At 36.4% G+C, this 17,148-nt stretch overlaps 1 protein-coding gene across 4 annotated transcripts in view; it reads right to left on the bottom strand.

The window, feature by feature from the left end:
• Positions 1-17,148, bottom strand: part of LOC100577393 (epidermal growth factor receptor-like) — a 156,154-nt gene that overhangs the window by 15,517 nt on the left and 123,489 nt on the right. For 2 of the 4 annotated variants that reach the window (XM_026441430.1, XM_026441431.1), the window contains exon 2: positions 15,550-15,881. The exons of the other annotated variants lie outside the window; for them this stretch is intronic. In XM_026441430.1, coding sequence (XP_026297215.1) covers positions 15,550-15,682 — 133 coding nt within the window. In that variant the 5' untranslated portion in view covers positions 15,683-15,881. The remainder of the gene's footprint in view (positions 1-15,549; positions 15,882-17,148) is intronic. 4 annotated transcript variants of the gene reach the window in all.

Genomic DNA, 17,148 nt, shown 5'->3' on the forward strand with positions numbered 1-17,148 from the left:
TTCCCGGTTTGCGTGTAATACCCCGTGAGCCACGCACTCGGTAATCGGCCCGCAAAAAGGCAAAAGATTTCGCCATGGAAAAAGGGGAGCAAGATGAAACGGGGACAAAAATACTCCAACTTCGTATCCTGACACATATTTATGCGGCCCGGGCTCACAATTACCGCGACCACACTTCTAAATATCACTTCTCGAACAAACGCGCCACGCTATGGGAATAATGTAACACATTGTGGCATGTTGCCGACCAATACCAACCGCATTTTGTATTACCGTTCTATTTTCCCGCCAAATTGACCACGATTCAAATAACTTTGGTGCTTCAAATACCGTCGATTGTTCGTTTCGCGATAAGGGAAATAGAATAAAAACCGGTTCGAGATATTCGGTGATTCCGATAAATTCGACGTTGCTTCTTAACGGGAATGAAGTATATTTCAAGTAATTGTAAATTGTTTCGAGTAAAAGAAAAAAAAAAGAAAGAAAAGGAAGATAATAGTATTAGATTCGAATATACATTTGTACGTGTATGAAAAAGAAATATAGATCATGTTCTGTATTTCGTTAGAAGTTTGTAAAAAAATACTTTTTAGGGGGAATATTTTGGAAAGAATGAAACGATTAAGTAAAACGACAATCACGGTTATTAATAAATTGGATCAAGGATATGATATTTATATTACAGCAATATAATGTTTCTTTCAAGGGCACATAAAATTGATCTTATTTAATTATGAAGGATAATCTGTATGTCACTTGTCAATTTTAAATAGGAGATTTTCTTTAATTTTCTTTCCTTTGCGCGATCTTTATTAACTTAATTTTCTTCTTTGATTTCTTTCCTCTTTTATTTCCCTCGTGGAAAATTATAGGAAATAGCGTCCACTAAGTGGACGAACCGCTTCGTCATTCTGGATCGAAGTGAAGTTACAGCCACCATGACCTTGCACGAGCCTCGATCCTGGCGCGGAATTGAAGAGCGAAAAGAAGGCCGACGTAGAGTGGCTGTGTTGCGAGTTCGAGCTCCAAGATATACATATAAGTGGTTCGTATACGTTATAAACCGTGGCATAACCATCTTAGGGCGTAACATTAATAGCTTTATGGTTTATTGCTTTCGAGTCTGCGGTTAAGCTCCTCTCCACTCCCTCCTATGTACAGAGAATGCTGAGATGACGCCTTGTTTTTAATCTTGTTGGATTTCTCGAGCGAAAATTCGATCTATCTATAGAGATACATTATCAATATTTTAGTGATTATTGGTGACGACAAGAGGAATAACTCGATTGTTGATTAAGTGAGAAGCATAATAAATATTTATCATGATTAAAATGGATGTTATTTAGGGAAATAGGATATTAATTATTTATCAAAAAAAAATACTCTCAAAGTTCACAAAGTTATTCTTAATATGCATATATATCTATTTCTTATAATAAAGTTTTCAATTTCTACTTTTTTTGTTTAGATACATAAATATAAAATTAAATTGAAAAAAAGGCAATAACTTATCAAGTAATTTGTTCGATAAAATGTTACAATAAAAAAGACTTTATCTATCATTTATTTAAATTTCATTCATTTGCAATTACAAATATTTCATATAACATTTATATAACAAATAGAATTTTATCTAACATATTGCTTGATAAAATATTTAAATTCAATTAATTTCAAGGTTTAATTGTGTCGATGGTCATTGTATATTTTGTCCGATCTTCTGTCTGAATTTCATTTGCAATAATACGTAAAAACAGTCTTTCCTGTTATGATCTTTGCATAATTTAAATACACATCAATTAACTACAAATTGCAAAGATCATTTTAATTGCAAATTTATAGCCATCTTAATTCTCATTTTTCCTCTTTGTTTTTCTGACTCTTGATTTTTAATTTCAATTTCATCAACAGTGTAAAAAATGTTACACACATTGTTAAGTGCAAAATGAGTTTGCAATCTTAACGACGCATATTATTTTTATTATTTTGAGATCCACGTGAAGTCTAAAAAAGATCTAACAAGTGTTTCGTCTCGTGATCTCACACTGTTATTACGTAAATTGCACAAATTGTTAATACTTTTAATTGGTATGCTTTATTCTTCTACTAAAAATTCCTTAACAAATTCATCACGAACGCAATAGTTAGAAATTGAAAAGAATAGAAATTCAAATTATCCCTAATGATACGTTTTCAATAGCGAAGAGAAATATTTGACGCGTTCATATTCATAATCGATTACATAATTAATTTTTTCTTGTTACGTAAAATTAATTTTAAATTGAATATATACAATTAAATTTTATATAAGATTACAATAAAAAGAAAATTTTATAATTCTCCACGGTATTTCTTTAGAAATGCAATTCACTCTTATGTAAACAAGAATTAATTTGAAAGAGCAATTGTGATAATCGTGAAAATAAATTTATGCATATCGTCACATTAATCTTCAAGTCGTAATAACATTGAAGAAGAATTAAATTTTTGTAATAAATATTAATTTAGAAAATGTATCATTCCATATACATTATTAATTTACTTATTAGATGCATTTTTATTATCAAAGAATCAATCTTTAATATTAAATTTCAATTCACGTTTAAAATATTGATAATGAGACTGAACAAACGAGTAGGTACAAGATTTCATAAAAGAAATAATACTTTCTTAAACAAATTGAAAATTAAATTCAATCACCTTTCACAATAAATTTATTTATATTCTAAAATTTCTTCCATCTCTTATAAGTTTTTATTTCAATTTATATATAAAAAAAAAGGAATAATTATTAATACAATTTAATCCAACAAATTATTACTTTTACGAGGCATCACTAATCACAGTAAAGCGCGCGAAATTTGAATTCTCTGAAAAACATGGCGGCATCGTTTGAAAAGAAACATCTTCTCTGTCCTTCTATATCCTATATCCATCCACAGGATAATACGCCCAGGGCAGAGGCGAGAAAGTAACGACGAATCAAAATGAAGTACGGGGGGCAACAACTTGGACGAGGAACGAACGACTGCATGTGGAATGCGCTTTGTTCGAGTCTCTCTGTTGGATCCGTGGCACGAATGTTCTTCGCCTCTCGTTCCATCGTTTCTCTTCCTTACCTAAGGCGGTGAGGTTGTTTCTCGATCTTTCTCGTTCTCATCTCACCTCGGCAACCTCAGCAGCCGTCATCAGGCAGAACGTTGCACGAGGGCACGCGAACTCGCGTTTGCCCTCTCAGAGTATTAACTTTCAACCTCCACTCGTACATATCATCTTTGCCATCACTGTCTTTCCTCCGTGAATTGAGTCCTTGCTTTTGCTCGTGTCATTGCTGAATACATTATCTTTGACATAGATACCCGAGGAAATGTCCCGATTCTTTCTTACATCATATTTCTAATTTTATATAATAAAGTGAATATTTTATATCTTCTTCCTTTTAAAAAAAAATTGATGAAAAATCTGACTAAATTTAACGTTGGTGACTGGAAGTTTTAAGAGATTTTGTTTCCAGGGGAACAATATATAGGAGATCAGTGAATATTTAAATATTGAAGGGGATAATTATTTTTTCAAACTAATTTCTAATTGAAAATTCTAATAGTTAATATATTCTGAAGAAGAATAAATCATTAAATTCAAGGATGGCAAAGATTGGAAATTATTATTATTTCTTTTTTGAATTTTTATGGACCTCAAAGACAAAGAACAGATAAGGGAAACTAAATTTGCGATCAACATGTTGAAGTTGAACAGTGGCCCGTTGTTAACAATAAAAATAGATACATATCTAACTTTATTTCATGGTCGAAGGTCATATATGAACTGCTTGAAATATTATGATTTATGGTCAAGGTCATTGCATTCGACCTTCTTTGAATTGTCGAAAATATAATTGATTTAGGCTCGCAATTTTCATCATCCAGGTAATATAAACGACATGAAAATAAATTTATGCCTTATCCTGTCTTTTTTAGCTGTTAGAAGAACAGCTTTGTTAACTATGACCGCAGGCTTTCGTATATTATATGGAATTTTGCGCAATGTTCATAAATCAACTTTATGTATGTCATATACGTCAGAATATTATAAAAGAATGTTCGGTTATATAACTAAATAATTTATTAAACAATATTATCGTGTCGTTTTTCAGAATGGAAGGGGAAAACAATAACAATATTACAAATTATTACACATGTACTATAATTCCATAAATAAATCTTGAGAAGAAGAATTTCCATCCAGTATATTTGTCAGACAATCTATTAACTGAACTATTCCACATTGCCTACAGCTGTTCATTAGTGGTGTAACGGTAGCATTAATGATTTTGATAATATCCCTTCACTATTGGCTATTTCGCAATTAAGCGAGAAACTTTTCTGAAGCATTCGACACATTATTCGCGATAAAATACATAAATCTTATCTCAAATACATGTATCGAAACAAAGAATTCGGCATGCATGCAATTTACAATATTTAATATGTAATAATCACAAGGGGAAATTAGAAAGAAGATAGACATTTCTATCAAACAAGAAAAACAATCAAACATCTCTCATTATTGGTTAAGATTAATGGAATATAATTAGATTGTAGGAAATATCCATCGAGCGAATAGTGAAAGCAGCTTTCACCCCTTCAAGGATCGTGGAATCCTGAATTATCGATATCCAGGATCGTAAATCATTTCGTTGGCGGTCTGAATCGTGGATTCGTAATGGCCGACGTATAACTCGCGCCTTGGATAACAATCTCTTTTCTCCCTTTCGAGCGGTTTCGCCAGTTGCGGCGCGAGGGGAGATTTTAATATACGACCGAGGTTGAGATCGTGGTGTAAACCGACCGACTCGGTACCTATGGAATCCCTGAACCGCAGATAAACACGTAGATACGAAAACTCGACACGTTTGCTCTCGGTTCGCTCGCGAAGAACGCGATCCTTCGTATAGGGATTTTCGTCGGGATATTTTAATTGCTATGACGAATGTTTGCACAACAAATCGCATGGAATATATCCCCAACGTAGCTAGACTTCAATTTGCTTCAAGTTATAAATTGATTTTACCTTTGTAAATATATAGACATATTAAAAAAACAAATATTTATTTTGTTGCAAAAGTTATGGTACACGTATTTCATAAGTGTAATTGATTCTAAATAAGGAAGAACAATTCGATTGTGTGGTATGTCGTTTGTTACAAATTTTGCTATGATGAGAAATGTAAAGTAAACGTAAAATTAAACATAATAAAATGAAAGAGAATAAAAAAGATGGGTGGAAATTAGCAATGACGAATAAAATATAAATTACGTAAAATACTTGACTCCGTTAAATAAATTCAAACACCGTTTCTTTCTCGAATTCGTGACGAAAAATTTTTCTCGAGGCCTCGATGCGGCCCGAGACGCATCTCGGTCCCGTTACATTATACCATCGCTTTTTCTTCTTGGCCGATCGCGGGGGTATCCGGTTCGCTGCGTTCCTCGATCGAGGCGAACGTTTGACATTTAACACGCGGCGCATCGAGTCGAGGCGCCTACAAAGGGAATCGGTCTGCGGTGGATCCAGAACACGGGGTCTCGCGATCGATCCATCCCGCGTGAATCGCGTCGACCACCCTTGAAGAGACGTACATCTTCTTCCATCTCTCTCTTCCTCTCTCCCTCCTTTATTCCTTCTCGAGAACGCTCGACATCGCTACGTGAATCGATCTGAACTCTGTCGAGGCGCCATTGATGGGCCAACGCGTGTTAATTTCCATCGGGAAATTCGCTCGAAGCTGAAATTTCTTCCGATCGAGTAAGTGGATGTTTTTCCGCGATCGATCGATGATCTTGGCGATTTTGCACGTGGGCGTATGTACCTCGATCACCGCAATAAGCGAGCCGATTTGACCTCGGGCTGATACACTTTAATATCTCCTCTTACCCTTTTGAATCCATAATTCGTATCTCTTGCTCTCTTCGTGATGTATAATGTGATATATAGTAGATCTTCGAGTTATGCATCTCGTGATCGTAGATTTTGTTCAGCTTTGGGGCGTTGTTCTAGTTTAATAGTCGGGTTTGCCAGGGTTTATGGAATTTTTGAATTAATATCGACGTGGAAATAAGAGTTTTGAATTCAATATAGAAGTTTATTACGTGTTCATTTCATTTTTATCGGGAACAATGTTGGTTATCGCTTGTGAAAATTGAAAATAACTTGTTTTGTTATAATTTACATCCACGAAGGTGCAGTAAAATGCTTGGTAATTGAAGGAAGGTGGATAAAGATAAAGTAGGTCTCAAGATTCATCAAGATTACATGTTACGTAATGTTGACGAAACTTTCTCCAAAGAATCAAACTAAATAGAAAACGTTTATTCATAGTAAACACCTACGCTTGACACGTTTGTTTCTCGGATCCGATGATAATTGCAACATTATAAGATGATTGTGATTTATCAGTTCAATCATTTGTATTGAAATAATGTTTTTGATAGATCTGGATGCTGCGCTTAAATACGTTGTCGATGATGGATGATATTTGTTGTGAAGAAATTATTTTCCCTATTTCGATTTATGCTGCAACAAAATCTTTTATGTTTTCAGATTCATAAATAAAATACTCTTTGATAAATAAAAACAAATTTCATCAATTAATTTGACGATTGCCTACCAATCCAATTTTAATTGTTATGTGAAACTATATATTTTCATTGTTATCCCATTTATTTTTTTTAGAAATATTATAATTCAAAATCAAAATACTCCTTTCTTCACCACATAAAATATCAAAAGATCATCATTATTCAAAATGCATGGATATCAAACATTTTCAATTCTTAATACATCGAATAAAAATTGCAAGGAAGAAGTAATATTACAACAATAACGAACGAAACGTTAATTAACATTTGACACCAGTGTCATATATCAAGCTAAAAAAGAAAAGAAAAGAAAAAAAAAAGAAACATTGATTTCGAAACTCCACCTTCACCTTTACGACATCTAGATATATTCAAATCGGGTCACCACGGTTAAAAATGAGAAGCGAATTAAAAATAGGCATAAGCTAATCAAGCGAAAACTCAATAAACCTCTTTTCAATCCGGAAAACCTAGTTTATTGGGGACTGGTAAGCGGCAGGAGCTGAAACGTGGCGAGTTATTGCTCAATTGAATACAGGATCGCGCAATAACAATTCGCTCACATAATGCAACGGCACGACTACCGGCGACGAGATTCTCTTTATCTCTTCGCACGCCTCGTTATCCCCGCGTCATCTGTCGTTAATGCTTTTGCCACTAGCGGGTTGATTGTAAAAACGAATGTACCGTGACTATGCACCTGCCACGTCCGAAGACGATCGACACGACTTTTATCGACACGCTTTATCTCGACACGGTCTCCGACAATCGATTTAAGCTGGAGCACGCCTCGAATCGTGCGTCTCGAGCTAAGCTCCGAAAACTAAAAAATCGAAAATGATTCGACGCGTGAACTCTGAAGATCCGAGCTAAAACCGCAGAAAGGAAAATTCAATTCCTTACATACACATAGTGGATAGACAAAGATATCATTATATTTCTTTTCATATCATTCATTCTCATAAAGATATCTATTGTAAATAGTTTTTACATTCTAATATTTTCACAATTACGAGAGTATATAAACTGCATTCTAAAGATACATCACTTGGAATAATTCTAATTCTGACGAAAAAAATTCGAAGATGTTTGATTTAAAAATATCTAATGGAAAATAAGGCTCGTTACGGGTATTAATTACGGGGGAATAGAAGAAGATTCGACAAAGCGTTGCAAATAGATTCATCGATTGCGAGGGAACAGGTTTTGAATGCGCAAAGGGCCGCTCGGTGCTATACGCCGGCTATTGTTCGATCCATCGAACTCGACGCCCCACGAATCGTTCTCCATTTCTTCCCGCTGTTCTGGATTTATGTTCGTTTCGATTACCACCGGGTAAAGTATTCTTTTCGCGCTGGAAACGAAGAGATTGCACGCGAGAGATTGCGATCGGCTATTTTCTCGCCCGTGCTTTATTCCTGTTTGCGGCTCATGGGTTCATGGACAGGAGTTCAGAATTTTTTTTTCATTCATCGATGTTTGAAATCGATGATATCATTCCTGTAATATAATTCTGCATTGCTTGTTGAAGAGAATATCGTAAGTTTTAACCAATTATCATCAAAAATAGAAAATTATTTATCATAAAATCTTTCACTAAATCGATCAATTGACAAGTTTCTTTGTAATAATGGAAATCCTTAAGAATAAAATTTTCTCATCATCCAAAGAGGACATCTTGCAAATGATTAAACGATTAAAGAAATAATATTGCGACGTTATAATAAATTCGTCAACAGAATTTCCCAGAATTCTCTTCGAGAATCTGCATCAATCATCCTTTCTCTATAACACATCGAGCTTCGTCCACTTCGTCCACTTCGTCCTCTTCTACGAATAAATTTTCTTCTTTCGTGTCCGTGCCCTGTTTGGCAAAGGAAGGAGAAATAATTTGTCAAATATGTTTCGCGGGCAAGAAGAAAGCGGACCGCCACAGGTATCTCAACTCGCTCAAAGGGCGCAAGAAACAACGCCCTGCATCGTGTGAATTCTTGTATCCTAGCGCTGGATGCAAACCCAAACGTTGGAATTCCGTTTCCGCGGTGGAGGACATCTGTCGACCTTGCTGACTTTACGCGTTGCTGACCGTTATCCACGGAATGCAAGCGGCGGATTTCAAGCCGCGATTACCCACCAATTAAAGTGCTGAGACACGCCGAGGATATTGGTGGTAAGAACACGGGATTGATATAAATGGCGTGCGTGATGCGACAAGAAAAGAGATTTCCCACGTGAACCATTTTCTTCTACTTTCCCGGCAATCGGGATTCAAAGTTGTGGAAGTGAACAGTATTTAATACGAGAGAAATTTTTCGAATGATTGTTCATTGCGAATAATTTCAGAACGATTGAATCCTGAGGACTTTTTGATGTGATGTGTTCCACGATGATTGAAAGTAAAGTGTGGAGAAGAATGTAAGATCAGTTAGGATTTAGAGGATGAGGAGGATTTTGAAGAGAGTTAAAAGAGAATGCAAAATAGAAAAAAAGAATGCGAAGTTATTATGATATACGTACTATAATTGTAAAATTATCTATGATTGTATTATTATTATATCTGTTAATTGTATAAGTTAATAGAATTGTTGAAATGTCAACTTTTATATCAGGTTTTTAAATTCCTGGGATAATTAAAACTAGAAAGTAAATTTAATCAAGTAAATAATATCTATGAATTTTTAATTTAATTAAATGAGTGATGAACATCGAAAATTCGAATCTTCGATCTTACAATTACAGCGTAAGAAAGAATTGAAAAGATTGAAAGGAGAAGAATCTATGATATTATGGTCTCTTTTGAACATTCCACACACCACCTACGTACAATATCTCTTTCCCCTTCACCAGCTCAATCTCTTTATGGTTCTTCTCGATCGATGAAAAATCCACCCACTCCAATCTCTCACCCTCACTATCATCCACCCACTCATTTTCGTAGCTAGATCCAAGGGGGGACCTTAATGGATTACCGTGTTCCTCATCCATCAAACGGTCAAACGACTTTTCAAGCTCCTCCATTTTTCGATCTCTTCAATGAATAGTCCTCACGACTTCAAAATTTCCAAACGTTCCGTGAGAAAGATGGATCAGTAAATATTAAATTCCACGTATAACGTTAAAACTAACCATTAGATATTATACAAAGATAAACATAAATATCTTCTATGGCGTGAGCATCATAAGTAATTCGAAAAAATTAAATTGTAACTGGTTCAAAACTGTGTAACAAGAAACACGAACGTGTATCTCAAACTAATAATATCCGTACAAAAACATGGAGTGGAATTTATCAAACAAGAAACTTCCTAATTACCTCAACTTCGCGCAAAATAGCAAAAAGGTAATCGGCTTCTCGATCGAACGTCCCTCGAAAAAACAACTCTATCGCGCTCCTTTCAATATCTTTCTTGAAAAAAGAACAAACTCAATCGTGGAATGAATGAAACTTTTCATAATTTCTTCACGATCGATCGAAAGGAAACAATATCGTTCCTTGGATTTAATCCGCGGCCCATTCAAAAGGGAAAAGGAGGAAACGAGCCGTGAATCGTGACGCGTAACGAACATTTTATCCATTATTAGTGCTTTCTAGCTTGTGGAAGCACCAGTTCCTTCTGATCCATCGTTTCGTTGCCTTGTTTAGCCTTCCCCGAGGGGATCGCGAGGAAAAATGATGGACAAAGTTTCTCGTCTCCCATCCGGGAGACGTGGAATTCAGGTTTAATTGAATCGATATAGAACAGTTTACGCAAGAATCGGGCGCGTTCGACGTGGCGATTCAATTAGTCGATTCGTCGTCAACTTACCGCGTGTCGCGACACCGGTTGAATGGTTTGGATACCAGGAGACGAATAGCGGTTAAATAATGGAGAAATAAGTTACCAGAGCCGGGACGTTTATTACCGCAGTACAGAAATACCTCGATCCTGTAATCGATGAGATTAAACTTTGAATGGCATTTATGCGATGGCCGGTTGAAACCGCTCGATGCCGGTTTAAATATAATAGCGATTATCTCCGGCATTTATTGCGCCCGTGAAGCGGTTGGAATTTCTGACCGAGCCTCGATAACCGACTTGACCGGTTGCAAGCCGATGATCTCTGGCAGGCCGGTATTGTTTTGAATAGAATTATAAAAAAGAAGAAGAAGAAGAAAAGAATATTCAAGAGACTACGAGATCCTCTCGTGATTTCTTCATTCTCACAATTTTGAGAAATCGTGCAAATTGAAATTAATTAAGTTACTTCAAGAATATTGTACTACTGAATAACTGATCTAGGATATTCGAAGGACAACTTCTACGATTTCGTTGCAAATTCTGAACGGAGCGAAACAATGAGGGATGGATCCTCTAGAATCTCCCTTGAGAACGAGGGAGAGAGAGAGAGAAAAAAGAAAGAATAAAAGGAACGCTTTCTACTGTCTCCTGAACCTGTCCCGATCTCTTCGAATCCCTACGTCGGGCGCAATCCCACGAGTACATAAATATCTGCCTAGCATATTGAACGGTCATATTTCATGGGGAGGCAAAAAAAGCGAACGTCCCTCGGAAATTCAACGTCTCAATCCGTCTCTGGGATCTCGTCAATATTCCGAGCGGTCAATTAAGGCATGCCTCCCAGATGTCCCTTTCCGATCCAGCACATACACGTCGATAGAGTTGTTGTAGCAGACATTACACATAGGATTTAGAGTTTGTGCTACCTGTTTGTGACAAGGATAACTCGGGTGAGAAAACATCCGGAAAGAGATGAGAAAGTAATCGATGAGTTTAGGGGTGAAATTCCTGGAAATGAGAGATTTGGATAAATATATGAAATGATCAATGTGAATAGGATGTGATGATCCAAATAAATGGTATATGGAAGGAAAAATGATCACGTGATTTGGTAATCAAGAGAGAAACTTGTTTTTATCGTGTGAGAAATCTATTTAGGAATGAAGCTTTTTAAGTTAAAAAAAAAAAGAACGAACGTGGTAGAGATAATTTTAGCATCTATAATTAAAAGTGACAAAATAAGTGTTCCAGAGAAATAGCGATTAAGCTAACAAGTGGTAACTGATAAAAGGAGAACTTGTTTTAAACGAGATAGACAATCAGGGATGAAGATGTTCGAATGAGAAATAAAATTAAATTAAATATGATTCGAAGAAAATTGAAAATAGGGTAAATTCTCGAATTGAACAAGGAAGCAAGTCAATTTTTAAAAAAATATATAATGATAATAATTTATCACGAAAATTTCATCAGTATAAACTTTTTCAACGATCGTGAGATTTATCCGTTTTTTTTTTCGAAAAATTCAATTTCGACAAATTACTAATATAAGCAGTAATCTCTGATGAGAGATTAAATTAAACAAAGTTATTCATTCTTATCTAAACATCACAACTTTATAAAAATAAGGAAACGAATGAATTACGATGTAAAATACGGTAACGTCCGCAATAAAAGCCTCTCAAACAAAACTTATCTACACGAAATTCTAATAGGTAATTCACGCAACGGGAAGGGTCATAAATCGACAGATATAAAATACGTAAATCCGAATATCGATGGCTCTCTATAATGTATATATATATATATATACATAAGTATATAATACGGTGAAGTAGCGCGGCATCGTTAGCGAACACATGTTTCTTCTTCCAAAAACGATACGAACGTGGTTTCAAGCTGGTAATCCGGAAGATCATGAGATACGTACGAAGGCGACTACTTAAAGGGAAAGTCGTGTGGCTCGAGCTGATAGAATTAATGCTTGCCGATCAAAGACGGGCCGCCATTATAAAAAAGGCCACGAATTTCGTTAATGTAAAAGCGAACGTGACCGAAAGCGCACGAAATCGGCGCTGTTCGCAAAAAGATTCCGATCAGCGTGACCGTGACTGCTTTTTATCGAACGATGTCCAAAACGATGTCTTCGTTAACTTCCAAAATTGCATTCATGGAGAGGGAGGGGGAGAGGAAAAAGAGCGGATGGTTTGGAGCAAGATTTCGTTTGTATTGTATTACACGTATTATAACGTATTCACTTGGATAAATATAAATATATGGAGGAGTACAAAATGAAATCGCGTATTCGATATATTATTTAACTCTCTACAATGCTAATAAGATCTGTTTATTATTACAAGATAAGTTCATAAATAATTTATGTCCTATTTCCATCTCCTCGAGGATTATAAATATCTCAGTATTATTTGTAACTATTGTTTTCTTTGATAGATTTAAAATGTTGTTATATATTGTCATTAAAGAATAAATAGATAATGGGATATTCCAGAAATAAAATAAATAATACAGATTAAAAAATTTGGCAGCCGATATAAAAAAGAAATCTTTGAAATTCTGAACGAGAATAAGCAACACGAAACTTCAATTAAATAATCAGCAGTATATAATTCCAAATATATTTGACACGTTATACGATAACTCATCCACGTCAATCGCTGTGAACATTTCAATTTGCTGGAAACCCTGTTCCCACAGTCGTCAGAAGATGAACGGTGAGTCCGCCATGTTAATTGACACTTTATTTCTCGGTTGTGATCCCCGCTAAAAGCTTGCAACGATAAAGTGGAACGATTAACTCCGCACGGGATATAATCTGACGAAAAATGGCCGGAGCCGTTCGAATATCGTACGGCAATAACATGTCGAACGTATCTTCTCGGCCGAAATAAAAAATGATTAAAGAAAATCGAGGGGAGGCTACACACTAGCGACACCACGTAAGTTATCGTCCCCTAATGGTCACCGAGCGTATCAACCTCGCCTTATCATGTTAATGGAAACCTTTATGGAGACCACTTTAGGTGATATCTCTCAAAATTGCGGCACACCGAGGGATCTTGGGTGGTTATCTTTGTAAAGAGTTGCGTCTTTACGTTCTGGGCCGAGCACCGATTTTTTCCTTTTCTTTTTTTTCTCAATTCGAGCATTCGATACGTCCAATGGAAATCAGTATTTATTGCTTTTTCACCGTGCTTAACTAATTATGATGTTAAACGGAGAAAGCATTATATTACGATTCTATTAATCTGTGTTGTTACAGGTGATTAAGTTGGTATTAGTTGCTAATGCTATTTTGGAGGAGAAATTACGTTTACATATGCTATTATATAGAAGAATGGAAAATGTAAATTTCTATAATTAATCTTCTTTACAACATTTCATAATAAAGAAGATCCTCGTTAATTCTTGTTCTTTTATAGAGAAGAAGAGAAAGATTCTTGTCTTATTAAATATCTTTAATTTTTCTTTTTTTTTTCTTTTTTTTTATAGTTCCAACGATTCATTATTCGCTATCGCGCACAATTTGTACGGATATTATATTATACAGGAAAAAAAAAATATACACTATAGGCTAATCATGTTGAAATTTATAATAAGGATATTAGTGGACAAGTGCGCGTTGTTATGATTGTTATACTCTTTAATTTCTAACTCCTTTAAAATATTTTCGCATTTAAATTTTATTCTCTATGACATGAAAGTCACTAACTTGCAATTCATATTACAAACAGGTAATCAACTATTTATTACGAATAAATAATAATAATACGTGTAATCAGATTTATATCTCATTATTATAATATTAAAAAATATTTGCCAAGCTTGTCCGTTTTTAATAGTCAGTTAAAAACAAAAAATTTAAACAGCCGATTGTTATAAAATATATAACCGTGTAAATTTATTTTTATCGCGCTAAGCGCTTTCTTCTTCAAATCCAACAATCATTTTCGTTCAAACGACATCTCTCCGACAAGCATCCTTCCAACGTCGAGGCCCCGTTGCTGTTCATAAATTCGGTCGTATATCACGCGAAGAGGATCACACGTGTGGTCCAGAAAAGTGTGCAGTGAATAACTAGAGGGGCGCAATAAAATTAAAGGGGGAGGAAAAAATATCTTGTCAAGACTTGGGTCGCATGTGGGTCAAGCATCGACACCTCGACGAGGAATCGAGGGGGAGGAATCGAGAGGAATCTCTTGTTACACGCGCCGGTGCACCTACACGTCCCCAAAAGCGGTATAAATATTTCCTAGTGTGGAGGCCATGCTAGAAGAACGGCGGGATTTAAAGAGTTTTCTCCTGCTCGAGTGGGAAGAACGGTACTTTCCAGGTACTTCGAGTAAAAGGGGCCCTTCGACCGGCCGAGCAGCCACCCACGCGGCTGTAAACCTGGCGTAACTTTACTTTCTACTTCTCTAGTCGGCCTCGGTGATGTACACGCGACCAGGAAGAGTTACACAGAGCCAGGATTCAATTCGAAAAGGCAGACCGTGTACACGCGTCTTCATTTTATTTCGATACAATCAATGTTCCCAGGATAATATTTACGATAATTTTATCATCGATATTATTATTTATATGCAAGATACGTAATATAGAAGAATATTTGAAAAGATCGATAATATTCGAATAACGATTGTTGATGAATTATATATTTAAATATTTAAATGTTTTTTTCTTTCAATAACGTTATTCGAAAATCATTAAAGTAATCTCTAGGAAAGTAAGACAAACTGATTAATTACGAATATAGAGAATGTTTCTGATTACTGATTCTTAATTATGTAAATGAGTCGAGTGGGAAAAACACTTTGTATAAATTATTTTTAAATTATACCCACTTTGCATTTCACATTAAGTATACATATATTTTAATTTTACAATTCTCCTTTCAAAAATTATTCATCCAATATTATTGTATCTATTTTCTAATATAACTCGTAATTAACCACGTGTATTCACGTAAATTGCCTTCATATATTTTTTTAACATCAACCAAGTATACGTACACTCGAAAATATGTATAATGATTTCTTTTATATATATATATATAAATCTGCGAGCAGCTATTTAAGGAACGAACAACAGTTTCTGAAAGAGGTGAAACTCACTTTTTCCTTTGACAAATTCGGAGTTGAGATCCGCTGACACATCGTAGCTACCGGCGACGATCAATAGAAGAAATGTCACGCCGAGGAGGTTGCAGGTCGACAGCGTTCGCGGCCTGTGTCGGTGTTCGAACATGATGAGCTCTCATGCCCTCTACGAACCCATGGACCTTGCCAAGGTGATCTCGACAATGATTCCCACTTCTTCGTCCTCTCTTCGATAGTAACGAGCAACGAGAAGATCGGAAGAGCCTCGAGGTAGCGTTTCCGCTGCTGCCATCGCTGTCTCTTCACCGCCTTACTTGCATGCCTCGTCTCACAGCATCGTTTCACGTCTAGAATTTAAATAACATATCATTAGAATCGCATAAACTTTTAACACCATTAATCAAAAGAAGAATTTAACTCGAAGACTGTTACACTATCGCCTTACGTGCTATTTTCGTCACAGATATTTAAACCATTTTCTTTATTTTGAGTTGTACATTATTACTTTTGTTTAACAAAGTTCGACGTTCTCTCGATTAAAACGAAACCGTTGCCGCATCACGATTTTCCCGCGCCTTGTTCAGCTTCCCAAGATCGATTCCAATAATCGGACAACGTTCCTCGATTTGGAAATAGAGCATACCGATCACGAAAAAGAAAAAGAAAAAAAAGAGAAACGTCAATTCGCCTTTTACGCTACCAATTGTTTTGTCGTCGCCTCGGCCAAAGGGTTCACCTTCTCTTCCTCGGCCAAAGGGTCTCGCGGATTGTTTCAAACAGATCGAGGGAGGGGGAGGAAAGAGAGCAACAAGAGAGGAAGAAAACAAGAACGAGACGAGGAGGAAGAAAGGATAAAGAAGAGGAAGGAGAAGAAAGAGAGAGACAATGCGGCAAACAGCAGGTGTCTGCTCTTCCCTTTCCACTATTTCCCTCTTCCTTCATCTTCCTACCGGCCATGACACGATCTCATCCCGGAGACCCATCTCACGGCTCCTTCTTTGTTCTTTCGCACTCCCCGCGGAGTGGCGAACACGGGTTGCCTTATTCGGCCGCGACGACCAACGATCAACTTAAACAAATGACGTCGACTAGGGTTTCGTCGAGTTCCACCTTCCAACCAGCAGCCTGATTACAGCTCCCATCCCCCCCGCACTCCTCGCCTACTCTCACCCCTTTCTGTCGCTCGCCTATTAATTACGGCTCATCCTCGGACGAGCGTGTCGATCGTGATTGTCGAGCATTCCTCGCGCTTATTGCCTCGCTCTTCGTTTCTTGCACTTCTCCCCTTTCTAACTCCCCACCCCCCCCTTTGCCTCCCTCTCTGGACTGAACGCGACTGTGGCGATCGTGGTACCAAGCTGTCTGCCGGTGAGAAAAGACGTGGGACGCCTTCGAAGCTCACGTCTCGAAACACGACGTTGGTAACGAAGTTAAGTCGGGGGAAAAAATCTGGTGCGATGTATTTAATATTCATCAGGGGGATCCTGTTGATCGTGACGCACGATCTAGATTCAGAGTGTGAGTGAGCGAGAAATTAAATTTAAAGGGAGTGTTAAATTAATTTCAACATAATCTGGATGATCGATTTGAAATTTTTAAGTTTCGGAGAAAGTT

The sequence above is a fragment of the Apis mellifera genome, linkage group LG6, assembly GCF_003254395.2.
Source record: "Apis mellifera strain DH4 linkage group LG6, Amel_HAv3.1, whole genome shotgun sequence".
Taxonomy (NCBI): Eukaryota; Metazoa; Arthropoda; class Insecta; order Hymenoptera; family Apidae; genus Apis; species Apis mellifera.